Below are 26,167 nucleotides of genomic sequence, written 5' to 3' on the forward strand. Positions count from 1 at the left end.
GTCATGGACAGCAGAGAAACCAATGCTGAATACTAAAAAAAATATAAGACTTTTTACATACAGACTTTTGAAAAGGGTTTAAAGAAAGGTTTTCCTTTTTGTTGTTAAAGTTAAAGGATGTGCATCTAAACATACTTCATGTATTTTGGAACAAATTTATCCATAATTATATTTTTACTAATAGTTAGGGCCACTATTTGAGCCATTTTAATGCATTTGATTGTTGTATTTTAAATACATTTTGTTACTTTAGTTCAACAGTTTTAAAACTGTGATTTAAGATGTAAGATTTGGGTCCGGAAGCAAAACAATAGTATCTTCATTCTTGCAAATCTCCTCATTTGTTTCTCCCTGTCTTGAAACCATCCAAATTGTTCCACCCTTTTCATATATATATGGAAATTTTATAATAATCGCGATTCTACCTGCTTGTTCTATTTCGACAGCGATCCTCATGAAACGGTGTTTTTGCCACACGGTGGCAGCAGGAGACTTAAACATCACCATATGTTCGTTAAAATGACGTTTTGTGTTTTTCTTTTATTCGTTGTCTTGCTTTTCTTAGCTGCCTATAGAAAGCTGAATCTAAAATGACAGCAAAACTCTAAACAGCGCGTAAAAGGCCACCCTGTTTCTCAGAAGAGTTTACTTCTGTGGCTTCTGGGTTTCCCTTCTGATTAATTGTGATGAGTTGCAGAAACACACACACACACGCAGGCACCTCCCTCAGACTCAGAGCACAGAGAGCTTGAAACTCGAGGAATTAAACACACTACAGTCTCTGGAGGACTGAGGAGAAACCTGTGGACATATGTGTGTGTGTGCGTGTGTGCGTGTGTGTGGAGCAGTAAATCATAAGAAACATCATCTGTTTATACCTCATTTGAATATCCTTAAGCAGGAAGAGTTTTGCAGGTAAATGATGGCATTTCAAGTTCTTGCATCATTACAGATCATATTTAGTGGCTATTTTTTCAAATGTGTGATGAAGGACCCAAAAGCACACGCATCAGCGGTGTTTTCACCTGTTTTGAACGCATTTGGTGTTTACTTGTGACATGTTTTGAGTTTGTTTGCGAGTGTGGAACGTTGAGAAGGAAGGGAGGAGTTACACTGTAACAGTCTGTAATAAACTTCATAAAGTGATACATCTGACAGGGTTCTATATTTATGACTAACTTCTTTGCATATGAAGAATTGTTTAAATGGCTGTTTCCATGCCTGGAAACCTCATGAATGAAGTGTTATTGTGAGTGCAATCTAGTTTTAAATTTGCGAAACATACCTTGCTTTAGTACATTTGATACAATGTAACATTATATTCAGTTCTTTGTATTGCACGTGAAACATTCCAAACATACTGACCTACGTATTTTCCCTCTAACAATAAGTTAGCTACAATCTGTACTGTACATTACCAGACTTGTTTATGAATTGCATAAGGTTACTATGGGTTTGGATGCTTAAATGACACTTACATTTTTTAATAAAATTAAACTTGACTTCATACATCTACTACAATCATGTAAATCCTGACATATCAAGTAATATAATACGTAGTCAGATTTTTATAGAATAATACAAATAGAACAGTTATTTACATTTAAGACATATATTTTTAAAAAGTTTTCATATGTGTTTACAGTTTTGTATCATATTTAATGCTTAAAGTTTTTATGGCTCTTACAGTATGATAAAGTGAGAGTATGGAGCTCAAGGAGTACAAAACAACTCAAACTGAACAAAAATATGCAGTTTGGTGCTGATGCTGATATTATGATTTTTTTTTTTATAGCTTGTGATATAAATCAACGAGATCTTTATAACAATACAGCAGATACTTACATAATATAACATTAATATCAGTCGTCATTTTATATCTCCAGTAATATCTCTTAGTAAGATGATCTTTAAATGCTTAATTTCATGATTAATGCGCTGTAGTTTCAAAACATATTATGCAATGCATTACAGTGATGATTGAGAGATGAAAAAATAAACGTTTCTTAAAATCCTGATGATCATATTTGATGCTCACATTTCTAAAAAAAAAAAAAAATTATGTATGGATAATCAAGTAAACCGAAGTTGCTTGAGTCCTTGAAGTGAGCGCTTTGATCACTGATGATGCATGAGTTGATATTTTATTTCATAATCCAATGACAATAAATCATTTTAAGTTTCTAGATGCTTCCTGAGGCCTTTCTAACTGCTCAAATAAATGTCACCAGTTAAAGACACACCCTCTGTAAAAACACGAAGCCACCACTGACTCATTCTCGTGATCCTGATAGTCCAGAATGAAGGTCTGTGTGTTGTGAAAGGGTTTATATTGTGTTCGTCTTCTTGTGCTATCCGTGTGATGATGATGAGGTTTGGTACTTCCGGTCTGGATGGGTGTATGGTGTCTTAAACAGATTCATCTGAGCTCCGTATCGATCTTTTCTCTCTCACAGTCGTGTGTAATGCATTTATGGCTGTGTGCAGATGTGAATGGGGTTTTTCTTCCAGTTGTAAATCCTGCAGGATGACTTCTGGTGCTCCGTTAAGAGTGATAAACACCAGAGCAGAAAGCAGAAGCATACAGTAAACTAAAGGAGGGTCCGTCGTGTTTATCAGATGCTGAGAGACTAGTTCAGAATTGTTTTCCTCTTTTTGGATGTTCTGGTTTGAGAGTGTGATACTGACTCATGTCTCACGGCTCATGTGGTTTTAGCATGAATGTTAAACAGTTTTACATGAGGAATCGCTCCCTCCATGTTGCTCCTGTATCACTTACATTAGTTTTATTCCTATTAAATTTTTACCCTGTTTACCTGTAGTGCTTGCCATAAACCCCATATTATTTTATTTTAAACAAAACAAGATAACCAGACTGTACAAACATCTGCGTTTTCATATTTGTTCATAGTAGTTCACCCGAAAATGAACATTTGCTGGAAATGTGCTCACCTTCAGTCCATCCATAGATCAGGATGAGTTTGTTTCTTCATCAGATTTGGAGAAAAGTCTCAGCAATGGATGCTCTGCAGTGAATGGGTGCCGTCAGAATGAGAGTCCAAACAGCTGATAAAAACATCACAATAATCCACAAGTAATCCACAGCACTCCAGTCCATCAGTTAACATCTGGAGAGGACAAAAGATGAAACAAATCCAGCATTAAGACATTTTTTAACTCAAATACATAGAGTATATAATCCATAATAACACTTCCTCCAGTGAAAAAATCTTCTGGTGTGAATCAGGAGAAAAACTGCACAGATCAAGCAGCGTTTAAACAGCTCTAAACAAATATGTGTCTGGATTTTGATGTGAGAGACAACAGCAGATGCTCTTTTTCACTGGAGGAAGTGTTATTATGGATTATAGACTCTGTGTATTTGAGTTAAAAACGTCTTAATGCTGGATTTGTTTCATCTTTTGTCTTCTCCAGATGTTCACTGATGGACTGGAGTGCTGTGGATTACTTGTGGATTATTGTGATGTTTTTATCAGCTGTTTGGACTCTCATTCTGACGGCACCCATTCACTGCAGAGCATCCATTGATGAGACACTGATGCAATGCTACATTCCTTAACAAACTTACCTACATCTTGGATAACATGAGGGCAAATTACAATTTTTGGGTGAACTATTCCTTTAAAGTCAAACTGTGTTAAATGTCAGAGAAACGCATCCAAAACAGTGTTTCGACGACATTAGGCTTTTTGCTCTGTGATATAAATGACAGCCATAACTCAGTTTTTGTTCTGAATAACAACCATATGCTATCTCCTCTTAAAACGCACCCTTGTGCCGGAGCCGATCAGGCAGTAAGCCGATCCCAGCGCTCAGCTCAATAACCTGCGTTACGATCTCCAGACTGCGGGATGTTCTCGTCGGTGAAGCCCTTTGAAGAGCAGCACTTCTCAGCTCTGAGGAAACAGTGCCAGCAGAACAGGACTCTGTTTGAAGACCCCAGCTTCCCCGCTGTGGACCAGTCGCTCTTCTCTCATGGAAACCGCATCGGGAAAGTCACCTGGAAGAGGCCGAAGGTAACAAACAACTGCAGATTTTAAGATGCAAATTCTACTGATACAAATACTGGGAGTCATTTGTTACACAATTTGAATCTGTTTGTGTCTAGTTTGTAATCTAGCTTAGTTTTGTTTGAAAATGTTGGTCTGTTTTCCCTTTTGTATTAATAAATAAATTTAATTATTTTAGAATCCAATTTATTCCATAAATCTAATCATTTAAAGCATTAAGTTCAGCATTATAGTATAAAAATTGATATTAGTCTATTTAACCTATTCTAATAAATTTATTTTATAATCCATTTAAAAAAAAAAAAAAGAAATTTAATTATTTAACTCTGAAAGTTCAGGACTGAAACTTGATATTAGTCTATTTCACCTATTTTATTTTTAAATAAATACAATTATTTCATAATCCATAATCTCATAATTTAACACTTAATGTTCAGGGTTAAAGTATGAAACTCTATATTAGTCCATTTTCCCTATTGTATTGAATTTGTTTTATAATCACTTTTTTTTTTCTTTTTTTTTTATAATTTAACACTTAACATTCAGAATTAAAGTATGAAACTCATTACTGGCCCATTTTCCATATTTTATTATTAAGTAAATCTATTCTTTCCTAATTTGTTTATTTCATAAATCTGATAATTTAACACTTAAAGTCCAGGATTACAGTTTGAAACTTGATATAAGTCTGTTTTCCTTATTGTATTAAGTTTATTTTATAATTAAATTTATTTAATAAATTTGATAATTGAACCTTTAAAGTTTATGATTGAAGTATGAAACTTGATATATTGGCCTATTTTATATAAAAAATTTAAAAAATAAACTATTTTAAAATCAAATTTATTTTGCAAATCTATAAAGTTCATATTAAAATTACATTTATTTAATAAATTTGATAATTGAACCTTTAAAGTTTAGGATTGAAGTATGAAACTTGATATTGGCCTATTTTTCCTATTTAAAAAAAAAAAAAAACTATTTTAAAATCCAATTTATTTTACAAATCTGATAATTCAGCTCTTGAATTTTGAAACTTTTTTTTTATTTAATCTAATTTCATGACGTACTGTATGAAATGTGTTTTCTCTTCTTCTGTCTGATTTAGCTGAAGCCCATCACTCAGAAATAAGCCTAAAAGATCTTTGTCAATTAAAACTGAATCCAGTCTATTAAAGGCTCTGGGAAAATCTTTTTGGCAATCCATGAACTAGTTAAATATGCATGAGGTTTTAAGTAATCCTTGAATGGATTGTCAGTGTTAGACAAGCTTAAAGCTTGTTTCATGCAGCGAGCGGCTGATGTAACCGTGTTTGCACAATGATATTCATCTGTAGATTGTTTGGTTTTGATTGTCTGCCTGTTTTATCCTCCTGCAGGTGAAAATGGTGCATTTGGTCCCTCAGTAAAGTAACAGCACACCTCCCCTCTACAAACGCACAGTCTTTGAGAAACACAAGCATTACACCCCAAAGCTTAATGCCTAAGAGTAGTAAACATCACTAAACAGGTCACACAGAGCAGTGTGTTTGCGTTTAGGGAGCATTGCTTCGTGTATTCAGGACACTCCCTGTTTCTCTGTTCATCGTGAATGACGGTGTTCTGTTCAGGCATGTGAGAGAAATGTAGTTGAACAAGTGCGATGCAATCTTCCGCCCTCCTGAAACCTGCTGTGACACAAACTGTTTGCTGAAGCAGAAGTCTGTTTCGTTCACGCATGCTTTACTCATGAAGCAACTCTTCCTCACTGCAGCATCTGAAATATTACTAGAGGATGTGTTGAGTAAAGCTGTGCAGGGAGAAAGAATAATCAATGTCTGTGTCTCATTTAGGGCTGAAGCATTTGTTTTTTTGCTTGTTTTTTTTTGGTGCATCTGTTTGTTTGTGCTTTAAAGCTCCATGTTTACTTTGTAGGGCTGCATAGTTGGGCCTAAAAATGTATATTGTCATTTTATATTAATGTGATAATAATAGTACTAATAATAATAAGTGTATATACATATATACATATATATATGTACACACACACACACTAAATATTACACAAAATATAAAATATTACAATTGTAATAAAACAATTTAACTGTAAAATAAAATGGACTAAGTATCATTGAGTATAATTGATTAATGATAATATAATGTTTTCTTGTATTGTAATACAATATATAAATATTGAGGTTTATTATTATTATATTATTATTATAAATATTAAGTAAAATATAAAATGACACTTTTAATAAAATATTATAATATTGTACAGTGAAATCGTTTTATAACAAAATTATAATATTATATAACATTATTAAACAACAATAAAAAATAATAAAAAATAATAAATAATCAAACATAATAATATAATACAATATATTAATATTGATGCTAAAATAATTAATATATTAACAAATTAAATTTATTATTATTACATTAAGTTATTGATCAAAATATAAAATATTACTATTGTAATAAACATTTTCACTGTAAAATTTCACCAGGCTGAATGAATGAATGCATATAAAAACAAGTCAGCTGTTAACAATTTTAATGGTTCTTGACTTTAATTATAATGATTTCAATATTGAGATGCTCAACAATTTTTTTTTTTTTTTTTCTGAATATCTTGAATTTCATGTAGACTTTTAATCAGAAAAAACAGCTTCCCCATGTTTGCGTTTCTGGAGAAAACTAACCCTTAAACTAGTCTTTTAAATGGTTATTCAGAACATTATGCAGTCGTTGAGCCACAGTAAACCAGCAGCAGAAACACACATTACAGGAGATAAACACACACGGTTCTGTTCCTGGACTCTGCTGAATGCTCTTTGTCTGTGTGTATGACAGGAGCTGTGTGAAGACCCGCACTTGTTTGTGAACGGGATCAGCGCTCATGACCTGCACCAGGGGCAGCTGGGGAACTGCTGGTTTGTGGCGGCCTGCTCCAGTCTGGCCTCCAGAGAAGCTCTGTGGCAGAAGGTGAGTTCATGCCATTAGCGCTTAGTTACCATGACAACCACAACCTCTACCTAGTTACCACTCTTCGTATCACTTGTAACTTGTCTTGTTTTATGAGAGACTGTAAAAAAACAGTATAAAGAATCAGAGCATGATGTTAGCAATGCCAAGGTCATTTCCCAGGAAATACTTCTGCTGTTAAAATGTGCATCTTAAATGCAATGTGAGTTACTTTGGATAAAAAATAAAAATTATAAAAAAAATTATAATCTGCCAAATGCATATACACTACTGGTTGAAAGTTTGAAAAGGATCATGTGACCCTGAAGACCAGCTGCTGAAAATTCAGTTTTGCATCTCAGGTATAAATTGCATTTTAGAATATATTACAACGGACGACTGTTGTTTTCAGTTGTAATAATATTTCACATTTTTACTGTAATTTTAATTTTAAAAAGCAGCTTTGAAGAGCAGAAGAGACTGCGTTCAAACACACACAAAAAATCATAATTATTCTAAACTTTTGAACAGTAGTATAAATTGAAATTCAAAATTTACATTTAAAACAAATACATTTTAATTAAAATAACAGCTCGAACAGAACACAAGAAATATTAATTTATCTAGTGACGGCTAATGGTAACTAATTAATTCACTGGAACTAAAATAACTAATTATGTTATTTTGTCTAAGAAAAAATACTAGGCCTATTAATTTTTCAAAATGTATTTCCATTCATAAAAATACAGCTGTTTTGTGTTTCGTTTCTAGTCCACATTTAATTTTATATTTAAAACAAATAAATTTAAATTAAAACAATATAGCACAGGCAGAATGCAAGAACCCTTGCTGAATCTTTTATTTTAATTTCTTGTTATGATGACCTAAAATAACTCCAGGAACTGATATTTTGTCTGTAATAGTGATTACCGGAGTAAGCCTTGCTCAGTGATATCAGCGGCTCACCTCCTTATCATTAGTTTGGTGAATAATCAGGTTAAATAATTTCATCATTTTTAACTTGTTTAAGGTTAAAAAAACACATTATTTTCCACATACTGTACATTATTGTTTCTCCTCTATGACCCGCCTTCTGAAATGCAAGGTGTGCTGTGATTGGCCAGCTATCCAGCGCGTTGTGATTGGCTGAATGCCTCAAGCGTGTGACGGAAATGTTACGCCCAGTGTTGCCAACTTTGCAATTTTGTTGCTAGATTTAGCAACTTTTCAGACTACCCTAGCAACTTTTTTTTTTTTTCAAAAAGAACCTAGCAACAAATTTAGCTTTTTTAAAAAAGTTTTTGCCAACTTTTAGCAACTTTTGTAAAGTGACTCAAATAATAAAAAAGACACATTTTCATCTAAATTACACAAAAAGAGGAAACCACTGAACAGCTAGCCAGCCAAGCAACACATCAACCTGGAGAGAGCTGGAGAAAGATACCTAACAGTACAAACATCAAATGTGCATTAAGCTGCTAGTAATTGGTCAATAATAAATGCACATTTATGATACAGCATGTTATTATCTTGTATATATAATTGTTGTTCAGTTAGGTACACTGTAAGAAAAAAAAAATATGTGGAAAAACTGAAAAGGTACTAGTACTAGTCAAAAGGTACTAGTCAAGTTTTAACCCTGTAACCTTAAAACACTCCGCATTGCATTTTATTTAAAACACCTGTGAAAAATAAATATGGGTTGTTCCTTCATATTAACAGTGCATTGTGTCCTGTTTTTACAGAATTTTGTGTACCACACTAATTAACTTCCAGTACACTGATAATAAGAAAATGCATACAATGTGTTCAACTGTTCAATAATAATCTGATCATAAAGATGTTACTTGTATTACTTTTACAATTTAAAATATTTAGTTTTTAATGTTTTTACAAGCAAATCCCATTAAAAAAGAATTGCTGAGATTTGAGTAATCTAGTTGTGTATTCTACGTAAAAGCACTGTTTTGTGTCATGATTATGCAATGACATCACACAATGACTTTTAGCAACAAATCAGTCTGCCTTTAGCAACTTCCCCCGAAAATTAATTGGCAACACTGGTTAGGTCTCTTAACATGTTGTGATGCCTTGTCCGGCTGGAGCAACGAGACGTAAACATAAAACCCATTATAAACGTGATATAAACATGATTTCTAGTCGTGTCTTCTTTTGGAAGGCCAAACAAAGTAGTTTTGCTTCCACAACAAAAAAAAACACAGCGTCTAGACGACATGGCGGCGGCGGCAACAACAATACTACAACCAGAATAAAAGATACGCCTTCTTTCTTTGCGTGAACATCTGGGTGGCATTATGCAAATATTCCCACATAGTGACGTAGAGATGTGGGGGCGTGTTAGAATGAGCTGTTTCAGGAGGACGTGGACGAGTCTCAACTTTTATAAAGAATATCTCTTTGGATTTGAGACTTTAGTGTTTGCAACTTTACAGATCTTCTTCATGCACCTAAAGCATCAAACAACCCCAACATAAAAGAAAACTTGAAATCGCATCATATGACCCTTTAATTATGACACACTGGTCTGTAGTGTAAACAGTTTTGACATTTACTGCACATTGATATTCTTCTCATTATTTCCTTAATAGCGGCTAATGAACCAGAAGTCTTGCACATAGGCTTACTTCTGCGTTGAAGAATAAAGTGGATATTTGTTTGAAATATTTTTATTTTTATTAAAATGCAAAGTGTCTTTACAGTTTTTTTTTTTTTTTTGCAAAAAATATATTTTTTTGTTTAAAGAACAGTACAAAATTATTTAGAAGTATTTTCTTTACAAAAACGTTACTGATTGGTTTGTAGTTTCATTTTATTTTTAGTTTTATCATTTTTCTAATATTTCTATTTGACTTTATTTTTCAATTTTAACTTTAGTATTTTATTAGTTTTATAAAATATTTTAATTGTGGGGTAACACTAATCCACAGTGACCTTGTTATACATGTTGCATGTATTTGCTAAATAACAATAAACTATGCATAACTACATGCAACTAACTCTTAAACCAAGCCCTAATCCTAACCATAGCCTGAAATTAAGTATATTTAATTAATTGATATATTACTCAGTACTTGTTTGTATGATTACACCTTAAATTACCCAAATTAACCCAAAGATTATACCTCAAATGTCACCTGAAAGTAATTTTTGATTAAGCTTTAGTAATTTTGTGCATTTGTCTTTTTTTTAAATATTACTTTTTAAGTTTATTTTTTTTTGATATCCTGTTACTAAATTAAAGATTTTTCAATGTAAATGCATTTTTTAAAATTTTCATGTAAACAAATATTTTATAAAACATTAGTTTCCTATTTTCTTTTTTCTATGCATGTTCTTGAGCTTTCATATGATTCTCTGTATGAAGCTCTTTTAATTCCATGTTTTTATGGTTTTCATTCACCATTTTTTCTGGCGTTCAAGTGTGCGTTTAGCTGCCTGCAGTTATAAAAAGCAGTATTTTATCTGTTCACAGGTTATCCCAGATTGGAAGGACCAGGAATGGGACAAGCAGAAGCCGGAGAGCTACGCTGGGATTTTTCACTTTCGGTTCTGGCGTTTTGGAGAATGGGTGGATGTTGTTATCGATGACCGACTGCCGACCGCGAACGGGAAGCTCATCTACTGCCACTCTAACGACAGTAACGAGTTCTGGAGTGCACTGGTGGAGAAAGCCTATGCCAAGTAATTACCACAGCCTATAGAAACAGAAGAAAACATGCCTTATTGAATGGGACATGCACATATTTAATGTAATATAGTATAGTATTAAGCAGTATATTTATTTATTTTTAAAGAATATAAAATATGCTGATTTGGTGCTTAAGAAGCATTTATTATTATCAGTGTTCTAAACAATATAAAGAACGATTATATTGAAAAAAAAAAGAAATTAATACTTTTAACAATGATGCATTAACTTTTGTTACAAGACATTTGTATATTAAATGTAAAATGATTTCTGTAAAAAAGATTGCTATTTCAAATTAATGTTCTATTTATCAAAGAATCTTGAGGAGGGAAAAAAACATATATCATAGTTTGCACAAAAATATTAAGTTGCAGAAACTCTTTTCATTATTGATAATAATAATAGTAGTAGTAATAATAATAAATGTTTCTTGACACCAAGAAACCAAATCGGCATTAAATAAATACATTATGTCTTTTTAACAACATCCATTATTTATATATAAATACACACATACAATATATATGTTGAAAATATTTAAATATTTATATATTTATATTCTTATATTTTATATTATATTTAAATATATTTAATATATAAAGATAACCTATTTTTCTGAAATATATCCATACATGTATGTGTGTGTATTTATATATACATAATAAATATACACATCACACATACATATATTATGTAAACAAAAACTTTTATTGTGGATGCGATTAATCGTTTGACTGTACTAATTCATATATTTATTTTTATGAACATGCATTAATGAACTGCTTCATTCCTCTGTGTCTGTCATTTCTCAGGTTGTGTGGATGTTATGAGGCTCTGGATGGCGGGAACACGGCCGACGCTCTCGTGGATTTCACCGGCGGAGTCTCTGAGCCCATGGATCTGCTGGAGGGGAAGTTCATCCAGGAGCAGGAGGCCCGAAATCAGCTGTTCGAGCGCGTGCTGAAGGTCCACAACAGAGGAGGCCTGATCAGCTGCTCCATCAGAGTGAGCCTTGCATGCATTTGTGTTTCATGCAGTTATGTGTGGTGTCCAGAGCTGGGCAGGAACTGATCACATGCAATCTGGATTACGTAATCAGATTCTAAAAATTGTCATAAGGGTCAATTTGGTGAAAATAAGGTATCCATTATCTGAAAGCTGAATAAATAATCTCTCCATTGATGTATGGTTTGTTGGAGGACAATATTTGGCTGAGATACAACTATTTGAAAATCTGGAATCTGAGGGAGCAAAAAAATCTAAATATTGAGAAAATCATCTTTAAAGTTGTCCAAATGAAGTTCTTAGCAATGCATATCACTAATCAAAAATTAAGTTTTGATATATTTACGGTAGGAGATTTACAAAATATCTTCATGGAACATGATCTTTACTTAATATCCTAATGATTTTTGGCATAAAAGAAAAATGTATAATTGTGACCCATACAATGTATTGTTGTCTATTGCTACAAATATACCCCAGAGACTTGAAACTGCTTTTGTGCTCCAGCGTCACATTTAATTAATTATAGCTGAAACTCATGCACCCCCTGCAGTTTCTTTACAAATCCCAGTTTGGAAAACCTTGACATTAATATAATGTTTAATGCACTTCATGTTGTTTATAATAACAATGAATGGAATATATTTTCTTAATCTTTTTATTTTTATAGCAATATGGTTCATGATTGTCCTATTTAAATCAGTGCAATAAACGAGATGGTAATCTAAAAGTAATCTTTTAGGATAAAGGGATTACGTTACTAACTTAAATTTTTGTCATGTAGTTTGAAATCAGTGATGGATTTTTAATTTGTAAGTAATCTACCCAGCCTCAGGTTTTCATATTTGGATTCTGTTCCCCAGGCCACGAATCAGGCAGACATAGAAGCCCGTTTAGACTGCGGTCTGGTCAAAGGTCACGCGTATGCAGTGACAGATGTGCGTAAAGTGCGTCTGGGCACCGGCCTGCTGGCCTTCTTCAAATCAGAGAAGCTCTCCATGATCCGCATGAGGAACCCTTGGGGTGAGAGAGAGTGGAACGGAGCGTGGAGCGACAGGTTTGTGAACATCTGGACGATGTTTAGTGTTACCGTCGAGTGTGTGGTTTGTAAAGGAGACTGTGTGCTTTAAAACATTTGTGACCCTGGAGCACAAAACCAGTCATAAGTAGCACGGGTATATTTATAGTAGTGCTGTCAAATGATTAATCACATCCAAAATAAAAGTTATATGTGTGTGTACTGTGTATATTTATTATGTATATAAAAAGAAACACACATACAGTATAAATTTAGATGTATATATTATATATAAATACATTTAATATATAAACATAACATATTTTTCTTAAATATATACATGCATGTATTAATAGTTTGACAGCACTAATTTGTAGCAATAGACAACAATACATTTTATGGGTCAAAATTATCCATTTTTCTTTTATGCCAAAAATCATTAGGATATTAAGTAAAGATCATGTTCCATGAAGATATTTTGTAAATATCCTACTGTAAATATATCATTTTTAAATTAAGTAAATAGAACTTTATTTGAACAACTTTAAAGATGATTTTCTCAATATTTAGATTTTTTGCACCCTCAGATTCCAGATTTTCAAATAGTTGCATCTCATTGTCCTCCTAACAAACCATACATCAATGGAGAGATGATTTATTCAGCTTTACGATGATGTATTAATATCAGTTTCCAAAAATTGACCCTAATGACTGGTTTTGTGGTCCTGGGTCACATTTGTGCATGGTGCTCCTACACAGGTTTGCAGTGTTATTATTTGTGCGATGAAAGAAGACTTGGCCTTATTTGACACTGAAATCTTTCCTTGATGTAAATAGTTTGATTTAGGGCACAGAAGCACTTCAAGTCATCATGTAAACAACTTTCTGAATTGCTGGACAACATTTGCCTAAAGTTAAAAATTCCAGTGAATGTGCTTAACAGATAGGAAGAGAAATGATTGCGAGCTAAACATGCTTCATAAAAAAGGATTCATGTATTAAGGTTAATGTGCATGATGTATGACTCACTCGTGTAAAAAAAAACAGGAAATGTCAAGGATGTGGGGACACAGTAATGCTTTGTTTCAAACCACAGATTGTGACATTTAAATGCTGAATGCCTTTTTGTGGTCATACTGCCACCTACTGCAGGACAAACTCAACATCAAGTGACATTATAGTCATGTTCACATAATTGCAGGGTTTTAAAAGTGAAAATCACATTTAAATGTTTGAGGAAATGCCCCAAATCAGGGTTTTTCAACCAAAGAACACTTGTTGAGTAGAGACCTAATAATATTTTTTAATTTACATATTTTTGTGACGCTAATGTGGCAAATTCATTAAAATAATCAGTATTGATGTGCAGGGTCATGAAGCGTTTGAATTTTACTAAATGCATTAGAATTTGGGTGGGACAATTATATACAGGTATTTTATCTTTGGATGAAGGTAACTTAATTGTTACTTTTTTAATATTGTATTGTTCTTGATTGTATATTTGTTGTATGTGTTTCTTTATTGTATTTTCCTTTCTCTTTTTCTTTTTTTATTCCTTTTTAGTCTATTATTATTTATTTTTTTATTATTATTTCTGGTTTATACTTTACTGTATATTTTTATGTAATTTGTATCATCATAGTAAGTTATGTTTGTTCCCCTTCTATCCTGTCATTCATTCTCGTGAGGAGTAAACAAAGTAAGAATTTTATTCTTACATATGACAATAAAGCTCTTGAATCTTATTGCATTATTTTAAATGTTAAAGATATATATATATATATATATATATATATATATATATATATATATATATATATACAGTGCCCTTCATAACAACAAAACTGTTCTGTTTGCTGTGGAGTCCAGAAAACTGTAAATATGATTAAGAGATGAATATGAGACAAAACTACAGAATGTTACATTTTATTATTGGGTGTTTCTACAAACATGGATGTTTTACCAAATAGAAAGGACAGAACTTTTAGAGTGTTCCAATACTTATGGAGGGCATTGTATATATGTATATGTGTGTAATATATAATACGTGCGTGTGTGTGTGTGTGTGTGTGTGTGTGTGTGTGTGTGTGTGTGTGTGTGTGTGTGTGTGTGTGTGTGTGTGTGTGTGTATGCATGTATATTGGTATATATTTGTGTATGTGTGTGTATATATATAGATATATAGATTGATACATTTTTATTCTTGTTTTATTGATATCATTTTGGGAGTATAAATTGAATTAAATCACTCTAATATTTGTTCTTCTTTTGTCTGTCTGTCTGTAGCTCAGAGGAGTGGAAGAGAGTGAGTAAGGGTGAGCGAGAGAGGTTGGGTGTGACTGTGGAAGATGATGGCGAGTTCTGGTGAGATTCTGCCCTGCTTTTGCTCTGTTTCAAGACTTTTTTGCATTGAAATTGTGAAGGGTAATCTGAAAATGTTTAACAAAGAAATTCTGCAATCAAATACAAACATTTCTGACTGAAATAATCAGTTTCCCCTTAAAAATAAACAAAGTCTGTTTATATCTGTTAATATCCCAAAATTGTGTTTTCTATCTGTGACATGCTGATGATTATCACATAAAATAATTTAGCATATTCAGTTTGTCAGTACAGCATTAAAAATGGTTTAAAATATAAGGCTTCCATTTTTGTTAAAGCAGTTAATTAATTCTTCATTGCAAAACCACATTATCCTCCCTTTCTGGCATCTTTGCAAACATCCATCCATGCGTCCATCCATCCATCCATCCATACATCCCTCCATCCATACGTCCATCCATCCATCCATCCATACATCCCTCCATCCATCCATACATCCCTCCATCCATCCATACATCCCTCCATCCATCCATACATCAAAAAATACAACCAACCAAACATCCATACATCCATACGTCCATCCTTACATCCATCCATACATTCTTTCATCCATCCATTCATTCATCCATCCATCCATCCATCCAGCAATCCATCCATCCATACGTTCATCATCCATCCATGCATACATCCATCCATCCATCCATCCATACGTCCATCCATACATTCATCATCCATCCATGCATACATCCCTCCATACATCCCTCCATCCATCCATACATCCCTCCATCCATCCATACATCCCTCGATACCTCCATCCATCCATCCATACATCCATACGTCCATCCATACATTCATCCATCCATCCATGCATCCATCCATCCATCCATCCATCCATGCATTCATCCATCCATCCATCCATCCACACATCCATCCATCCATACATACATCCATCCATCCATCCATCCATCCATCCATCCATGCATTCATCCATCCATCCATCCACACATCCATCCATCCATCCATACATTCATCCATACATCATCCATCCATCCATCCATACATCCATCCATCCATCCATCCATAACATCCATCCATCCATCCATCCCATACATCCATCCATCCATCCATCCATCCATCCATCCCATCATCAATCCATCCATCCACATCCACCATCCATCCATCCATCCATCCATCCATACATCCATCCATACATCCATCCATCCATCCATCCATCCATACATCCATCCATACATCATCCATACATCCACATCCATCCACCATCCATCATCCATCCATACATCCATCCATCAACCAGTCTGACTACCAACCAACCCAACAATCAACCATCCATCCATCCATACATCCATCCATACATTCTTTCCTCTATACCATCCATCCATCCATCCATCCATCCATCATTCATCCATCCATCCATCCATTTGTATTCCACACATCCATCCATCCATACATACATCCATCCATCCATCCATCCATCCATCCATCCATCCATCCATTTCATCCATCCCATCCATCCATCCATCCATCCATCCATCCATCCATCCATCCATCCATACCATCCACCCATCATACATCCATCCATCCATACATCCATCCATCCATACATCCATACATCCATACATCCATCCATCCATCCATCCATCCATACATCATCCATCCATACATACATCCATCCATCCCATCCATACCATCCATCCATACATCCATCCATACATCCATCCATACATCATCCATACATCCATCCATCCATCCATACATCCATCCATCCATCCATACATCCATCCATCCATCCATCCATCCATCCATCCATACATCCATCCATCCATCCATACATCCATACTCCATCCATCCATCCATTATCATTCTATCCATGCATCCATGCATCCTGCATTCATCCATCCATCCATCCATCCATCCATGCATCCAAACATCATGAAATCAACATACAATCATCCAAACAAACAATCAACCAATCCATAAAAATATAAATCCATTCAAAAATAAACAAATGCTAATCCCAACAACTCATCCATCCATCCATCCACACATCCATCCATCCATCCATACATTCATCCATACATCATCCATCCATCCATCCATACATCCATCCATCCATACATCCATCCATCCATCCATCCATACATCCATCCATCCATCCATCCATCCATACATCATCCATACATCCATACAATCCATCCATCCATACATCATTCATCCTTCCATCCATCCATACATACATACATACGTACATACGCCTCCACCCATACATACATACATCCATCCATACATACAACCAAACCAACCATCCATCCATCCATCCATCCATCCATCCATCCATCCATCCATCCATACATCCATCCATCCATACATCCATACATCCATCCATCCATCCATACATCATCCATACATCAATCCATCCATCCATACATCCATCCATCCATCCATCCATCCATACATCCATACATCCATCCATACATCATCCATACATCCATCCATCCATCCATACATCCATCCATCCATCCATACATCCATCCATCCATCCATCCATCCATCCATCCATCCATCCATCCATCCATACATCCATACATCCATCCATCCATCCATACATAGCTGAATTATATGCATGTGAAGTACATCTGATTGAAATCTTTGACTTCAGAATCAAACTCTTCTTAAAACAGTGCAATTTTGATTTGCTACTGATGGTCGTTCTTTTCCATCCTGCTTCCATTATCTTCCCAGGATGGATTTTGAGGATTTCTGCAAGTATTTCACAGACCTGATTCTGTGCCGCATGATTAACACGTCGTACCTGAGCATCCACAAGACCTGGGAGGAGGAAGTGATGCGGGGCTCCTGGTGTCGCCACGACGACCCTTTAAGGAACCGATCAGGAGGCTGCATCAACCACAAAGCCACGTTCCTGCAGAACCCACAGGTGTGTGTGTGTGTGTGTGTGTGTGTGTGTGTGTGTGTTTTATTGTGTAGAGGTGTACTGAAGAGTGTTTCTGTGTTCTTCAGTATGTGTTCGATGTGACGAAGCCAGAGGATGAGGTTCTGATCTGCCTACAGCAGCAGGACAAGAGAGCTAAAGATGGCAAAGGAGAGAATGTGGTCATCGGCTTTGACATCCAAAGAGTATGTACACAAACCAATCTTTAAAAAAGCCTAATATTACATCATTTGATGATGCTAAGTTAAAACATCTCCACCAAGTTTTTTTCTCAAAATAAGACTGAAGATGCACTTACGAAAATAAAAAGCAGTCAAATGATTAGGTTTTGGTGACAAAAAGTAGTATTCAAAACGTACTCTAAACAATAGAGCTTAATAAATAAATATTTATATTTGGCTTTATATCCATCTTTAATGACAAAAAGAAGTATTCTGAAAGTATAAAATAACTCACAAGTCTACAAAGGAGTTGAAAATTGTTAAAATATTTATTTTAACATCAAAGAACTATATATTTGGCTTTAATTACATAAATAATGATTCAGTATATGTATCATTTCACTTAAAATCTGCAAAGTTTACAACAGTTTTTAATGAAAGATGTCTCTTGTGCTTGCCAAGGCTGCATTTATTTGATCATAAATACAAAAAACAGTAATATTGCTAAATATTATTACAATTTAAAGCGTGTGAATATATGTTAAAATGTAATTTATTCCAGTGATGCAAAGCTGAATTTTCATCATATAATTCACTGAAGAGAATTCAGATTGTAGATATTTATTAGTTTTAGTGCGCTTATCAAAATAACAAAAGCAAATGTCAAAAGATTCAGTTTTGATGACAGAAAGAAGTATTCAAAATGCATTTAATTTAACTTCTAATCTGCAAAGGAGTGAAAAAATGTTTAAATACTATTTAATGTGTCAATTTACTGTTTGCATTTTCTTCTGTTGTGTGTGTGTGTGTGTGTGTGTGTGTGTGTGTGTGTGTGTGTGTGTGTGTGTGTGTGTGTGTGTGTGTGTGTGTGTGTGTGTGTGTGTGTGTGTATCCAGATCAAATGTTTTTGGCACACACACACACACACACAAAAGACCAATTTCCCTTAATAATAAACGTGATGAGTACGTTAAAGCCTTCTTTTGTTTTTGTTTTTTTTCGAAGTGCTACCTGTATATATCAGTTAACATCTCAAATATTGTGTTTTAGAGTTTCTATCTGTGGCATAATATGTACTAATGTGTTCAGAATCATTCATACATGTGAAAATAGGCTGAGCATTGGACTGAGAACTGTTGTAATCAGACTCAAATTCAGACAGGAATCATGTGTTTGTGGTGCTTTTCTGCTGATTAAGTGATAACACAAGACTTAAAGACAAAAAAATGCACACATTTTGTTAGAAAGTGTGACGTGATCCAGCAGAACAGACACAGTTTTTGGAATAAGCACACAGAATTGTGTTGATTGTGTTTCTGAAAGGTGGAGCTGAACCGGACGTACCGCATGCACACCATCCAGAAAACAGTGGGCAGCTCCATCTACATTAACTCCCGCAGCGTGTTTCTGCGCAAGGACCTGAAGGAGGGCCGCTACGTCATCGTTCCCACGACCTTTGACCCCGGCCTGCAGGGAGACTTCCTGTTGCGCATCTTCACAGATGTACCTGCTGCCTGCAAGTAATGCGTCAGAAATATATATTATTAGTGCTATCAGACGATTAATCGCATTCAAAATAAAAGGTTTTGTTTGCATAATGTATGTGTGTGTACTGTATATATATTCACATTTAGTCATTTAGCAGACACTTTTACAAATGAGGACAATAGAAACAATCAAAACTAACAAAAGAGCGATGATACGCAAGTGCTATAACAAGTCTGTTTTTTATTTTTTTATTATTTAATTTTTTTTATTTGTATATTTATGTTGTATATTTAGATACATGCATACAGTATATATTTTGAAAATATTTACATATATAAATTTATATTCTTGTAATTGATATGTGACCCTGGACCACAAAAAAAACTGGTCAATTTTTGGAAATTGAGATTTATGCATCATCTTTAAGCTGAATAAATAATCTCTCCATTGATGTATGGTTTGTTAGGAGGACAATATTTGTCTGAGATACAACTATTTGAACTATCTTTAAAGTTGTTCAAATGAAGTTCTTAGCAATGCATATTATTAACCCAAAATTAAGTTTTGATACATTTATGATAGGAGATTTACAAAATATCTTCATGGAACATGATCTTTACTTAATATCCTAATGATTTTTGGCAGAAAAAAGGATAATTTTGACCCATACAATGCATTGTTGGCTATTGCTACAAATATACCCCAGCGACTTAAGACTGCTTTTGTGCTCCAGGGACACATATTATAATTTTCTTAAATATATACATGCATGTACACAGTACACAGTAAATACACACAGTACACACACATATGTTATGTAAAGAAAGACTCCTATTTTGGATGCGATTAATCGTTTGACAGCACTATGTATCATACAGTAGAGTTTGTTTGCGTCGTGGGTTATGGCTGTATTGATGCAGACTGTGTGCTGTTCAGGGAGCTGATGACAGACGAGCCGCCTCACACCTGCTGGACTGGGTGTTGTGGGTATCCCAAGCTGGTCACACAGGTGCATGTCCACAGAGCAGATGGACTCCAGGCTCAGGACTCCGATGGAGGTGAGTCATGTTGTGTTCTTTACACAACAAACCCTTCACAGAAATGCTCTGGAGAACAGCATCTACCAGTTATGATCATTCTGAACAGATTGACATCTCCGCTAGTTTTCACTAACACTCTGATCTGACATGTTCATGATACACGAGAGACATCTGAGGTTATGAAATGGAGATGAAAACAATCTATTTCAAGATTTGCAATGGCCAAATCTTTATTATGTGTTTGATAAAACACAGTCATTATGTTTTTTTCAAGCATTTTTTTCTATTGAAGCATTATATAAGTATTATAAATTTTTTTGAAAAATATATAAAACATTTACAACCATTAATGACACTTAACAGTGTTATAATCACCAAGTAAAATAATAAAATATTTTTTTCTGACAACTTGCATATATTTGTGTAATATCTGTGGGTAGTGTGAACTACCGAGTTTAGGGTTAGTAAGATATTTTATTGTTTTTGAAAGAATTATTATATACAGGAAAAAAAAGTTAAATATTATTAAAATTTAAAACAGCTGTTTTCTGTGTGAATATCTGTTAAACTGTGATTTATTTCTGTGATGTGCAGCTGTATTTTCAGCATCATTACTCCAGTCTTCAGTGTCACATGATCTTCAGAAATCATTCTAACATGATGATTTGCTGCTCAAGAAACATTTCTGATTATTATCAGTGTTGAAAACAGTTGTGCTGCTTAATATTTTTGTGGAAACTGTGATACATTTTATTTAACAGCATTTATTTGAAATAGAAAACTTTTGTAACATTATAAATGTCTTTACTGTCACTTTTCATAAATTTAATCCTTAATGAATAAAAGTGTCAGTTTCTTTCAAATAATAGTGTATGTTTTAATCTGTCTTAAGTTATATTAATATAATTGTTTTTTAAGTATGACTCAGTTCACAATTTTGCAAACTGAATGATCAAATTATCTGATATTTTGAGAAATTTCCTGACACACGCCCTCTGTGATGTCATTTCCTGTTGACATGCTTGTCACAAACAAACAATTTAATACTATTTTATTAATTAATTAAAAACAAAACTGGTTATTTAAAAAAATAAAACTTAAAAAAACTTATCCCTTTTTGGACCAAAATACATACATTTCTTCAAGAGCTCCTTAATTGAAATTCTGTTTCTCTCTGGAATTGTATTTGTTATCTACTGGAGTGGAGACAATATTTGACTCTCATGCTGAACACTTGTTTTTAATCTTGATCCATTTGGCAAAGAAATGCATATTGTTATTGTGGTCATCCCCTCAGGTGCCTTCTCTCAAAATGTGCATGTCTCAAATATCTGCATTACTCCCGCTTGAGAAACTCACTTATGACACACAACAAGAGTCTAATGACTTTTGGAAGATTTAGATACTTCTTTTGGCATTGTGTTAATAACCTTCCCTGATATCCCAATCCACTGGGTATAATTACGTTCCTTCATGTTATGATTGGAATGTATTTTTTAATGCATTTCTTTCTTCACTAATGTAATAATGTATGTTTGAGACTGTATCTGTATGTTTCTGGACATTGGAGAAAATTTAAAAACTTTTATAAATCCTTTTTAAAGAATTTTAGATTTTTTGATGAGACCAACATGCATTTAGATCTGATATGTTTCAGTAAATTGCCAGTTTTGCTGTTTGTGATCAACTGAATCTTGCCATTGTTTCAGCGTCCGATCCGTACGTCATCATCAGCTGTGAGGGACAGAAGGTTCGCTCTCCGGTTCACAAAAACACACAGAGCCCGGACTTCGACGTGAAGGCTGTGTTCTACAGGAAGAAGCCGAAGGAGCCGATCCGCATTCAGGTGCCGGTCTTTCAGGAATCATTAGGAATGCTTCTCTTCTGTAATCAGATTACTTTTTTCTTAAGTAACTAGTAAAGTAACGCGTATTTAGAAGGAAAAATCTTATCTTTTTTTTTTAAAGTAACGTGTTACTTTTTAATTTAGAAGGAAATATCGGAGTTACTTTTTAACATAAGTAACACTAGTTACATTGTTTCCATGTATTGACTGACAGCTCTCATGCTGCCATGGTGACAGAAATCAGGTGTACACTTAGAGACATTGTGTGTGAACATGATCTTACTGTAGTTCTAGACTAAATATGAAAATGTATTTAATCATCTCACCTGCACAAAAACACATTCAGTGTTCCTCAAAATGAATAAAAACACTCAAATGCAAACTCAGAATATTATACAAACCTGCAACGATTAAATATATTAAATAAGACGAATACCATTTTATGTATTTAATCCCATTTTATTAAGCAATGTCTTTGCTACTGACCTTCGATGATCCAGTTCAACCAGACTAATAAGCAAAAAGGACAAATTTGTGACACTGGACCACAAAATCATAAGTGTCAAATTTTAAAAATTTAAGATTTATACATTATCTTAAAGCTGAATATATAAGCTTTCTGTTGATGTATGGTTTATTAGTATCGGACAATATTTGAAAATCTGGAATCAAAAAATCTAAATATTGAGAAAATCATCTTTAAAGTTGTTTAAATGAAGTTCTTAGCAATACATATTACTAATCAAAAATTACGTTTTGATATATTTACTTTAGGAAATTTACAAAATATCTTCATGGAACATGATCTTTACTTAATATCCTAATGATTTCTGGCATAAAAGAAAAATGGATAATTTTGACCCATACAATGTATATTTGACTACTTATGACTGCTTTTGTGCTCCAGGGTCACATTTGTGTTTGATTTTAGTTATTTCTGAATAGTGTTGCACTTTCTTCTCCTGCGTCATATTCTTCCTGTGATTAGTTTGAGCTGCTCTCTCTACTGTACAGATGTGAATTTACACTTCCATCAGTCTGAGGCTCATTCATTTCACTTTTGTTGTGAAAGGGCTTTTACATAAAACATTTTTTTATTAAAAACAAACAAGCAAGTCCCACCCAGATTTAAAAAGTAAAGTACCACATCCCTTAGCATCATTTTTTTTTTTTTAGGGATTAACACAATATTGTAATGCATTACTTTTAAAATGAACTTTCTTTCCCCCACACTGCTGATCTGCCTCTTACTCTCTTTGTCAATCAGATCTACAACAGGAACCTTCTGAAGGACTCGTTCATGGGTCAGGCGGTCCTGAGCGGCGATCTGTCCGACCTGCAGCAGCTTCACACGCTTCGCCTGCGGGACAAAGCTAACCGGCAGAACAACGATCTTCCAGGTCTGGTGTCAGTGAGCCTCACTACCAGCGACGTCCTGACCAACATCTGAGCGCTTCACGCCGACTGCAGTGGGCTTTTAAGCCTGCTCTGTGTCTGTGATTAATCCTGGAGTACTTTACACACTTGATGTGTTGTGTTACACTTATACTTACATGCTCTTTATTAGGGCTGGGGGGAATCAATGCCTCGCGATTCATGGATAGATTCTGAGATTATTTGGATGCATCAGTGTACAAATGTAATGTACTTTCACCTTGACTTTTATGCTTTTATGATGTAAACACAGCCCACTATGAACACCCTTTAATTAGCTTCAAACTGATTATTTTATGTTCTGTAACAAGTTCCTGTGTGTCAGGAACTGGACGCCAGCACAGTACGGCTGTTTCTAAAGCATGCAGCTGTTAAAAACTAAGCTCAGAATCGATTCACGAGAGAATTGCGATGCATTCCGATAATCTCAGAATTGATGCAGAATAATTACTTGATTCGTGATGCATCGATTCATTGTCCCAGCTCTACTCTTTATCTGTTTGGAGTCCTTCGGGAATGTTTCTTGCAAGTGAATTCACTTGTTTACAAGCACTTTTTATAACCTAACAAGAGACCGTTTGGCCAAAAATAAAATTCTGCGATCATTTACTTACCCTCTTCTGTTGGACATAAAGGAAGAAATTTTGAAGATTGTTGTTAACCCACGGTAGCCACTGACTTTCATAGTAGAGAAAAAAATACTATGAAAGTCTATGGGTACCGTCAGCTGTTTGGTTACCAACGTTCTTCAGAATATCTTCTTTTATGTTCAACAGCTAAAAGAAATTCATACAGGTTTGGAACAGGTGAGTAAATGAGAGAATTGTCATTTTTGGGTAAACCGTCCCTGTAAAGGTCTAATTTTCTGCTATATACTGTATACGTATAAATCAAGATATTGTAGGACATGCATTATGAATTAACATGCAGTATATGCATGTATCTAATACCACTATCTATTATTCAGGTATGTAGTTATGAATTCAGTTTTATATTCTGTCTGTAGTCATGTTTTGACCTTTCATCTGAAATGGAGGGTAAAGGGCTTCTTCTCTTTAAAATGTTTACACTAAATGTTGGAATATGGAGGGCATTCCTGTTTTTCTCTTTCAAATATTTGCATTGTCTTGACCACATGTTGATTTTATCACGCTTTTGTTAAAGGAAACATTTCTCCAGATGATGAGGAGTTTTATCCAGTGTTCAGGATTCATTTATGTCTCTAACATGGTGTTTGAAGTGAATATATCAGACAGACTCTGTTTAAGGAATGCATGATGAGTATAAATCTGTTTCAGAGCCATAACGGTGAATATAAATGCACTTACAAATATTGTTTACTATGTGAGCATCACTTGTGTAAAGACTAATTCTGGCCACAAGGTGTCAGTATGTCAACAGTAGAAGAAGCAGGTTTATTTCTATTTCAAGTGGTAATATGTAATATGAAAATCATTTTCTGCCTTGAGAAAAACAAACTTGAAAGATGTACGTCATAAAGCCAAATTCTGCATTATTCTCCTCTGTTTTTACCCTAATAGCAAATGCCAAGATGCTTTTTAGATGTGAAATATGAGAATCTCAGTACAACTGTGCCATTTTACGATCACTATGAACGATTTGTGTTTTATCTTTTGTTCTTTTTCCGTTTCTTTGTGTGTAATGCCTGTTGTTTACAGATGAAGATGTGCCTTATCAGAACAGGTAAAATAGCCAAAGAAATCTTCATCATATTCTGGGACCTATCTTTTTGTATATTGAGATTGTTTCTCTCACTGTTTCATAAAATCAAATAAAGTTTCATTTAATGTTGAGTTATTTGACTGTATTTTACAGACACACATGAAATTACTATCATTTTTGGTTTTCGCATGTTTTTACATCACACAGAATCCTGGTATATTTAAACTGGTACTGTTAAAATCATGGGCATGTTTGTAATTGTAATTTTATTTATTTATTAATTTTTTTTTGTAGATATTCTTGGCTCAAAAATATTTTAGCTACTGTTCTGGAAATATTTTTTAAATTATTTGTAAGTTATTTAATAATTTGAATGCCTGAATGACTGGAAATGTAATGGAATTTCATTTGTCGAAAGGTGGGAATCATGTAATTTTTTATTTATTTATAATTTTTTTGTTTTTAATGTCATCAGCTTAAATATTTGTGCCATTCTGAGTATTTGTGACC

At 34.1% G+C, this 26,167-nt stretch overlaps 1 protein-coding gene across 2 annotated transcripts; it reads left to right on the top strand.

Annotated features, from left to right (window-relative positions):
• The first annotated feature begins 719 nt into the window (after positions 1–719).
• On the top strand, positions 720–25,788 carry capn5a (calpain 5a). 2 transcript variants are annotated; one of them, XM_042744633.1, is made up of 13 exons: positions 720–915; positions 3,770–4,037; positions 6,870–7,001; positions 10,474–10,682; positions 11,502–11,694; positions 12,558–12,751; positions 14,999–15,076; positions 17,795–17,990; positions 18,074–18,190; positions 19,490–19,686; positions 20,591–20,712; positions 22,404–22,540; positions 23,808–25,788. In XM_042744633.1, the coding sequence occupies exons 2-13, from the start codon at positions 3,873–3,875 to the stop codon at positions 23,988–23,990; spliced, it is 1,923 nt and encodes a 640-aa protein (XP_042600567.1). In that variant the 5' UTR covers positions 720–915; positions 3,770–3,872; the 3' UTR covers positions 23,991–25,788. The 2 variants fall into 2 exon arrangements, with proteins under 2 accessions (XP_042600567.1, XP_042600566.1); XM_042744632.1 differs by having other exon boundaries at positions 3,865–4,037.
• The last annotated feature ends 379 nt before the right edge of the window (positions 25,789–26,167 follow it).

The sequence above is a fragment of the Cyprinus carpio genome, chromosome B18, assembly GCF_018340385.1.
Source record: "Cyprinus carpio isolate SPL01 chromosome B18, ASM1834038v1, whole genome shotgun sequence".
In the NCBI taxonomy this organism is placed as follows: Eukaryota; Metazoa; Chordata; class Actinopteri; order Cypriniformes; family Cyprinidae; genus Cyprinus; species Cyprinus carpio.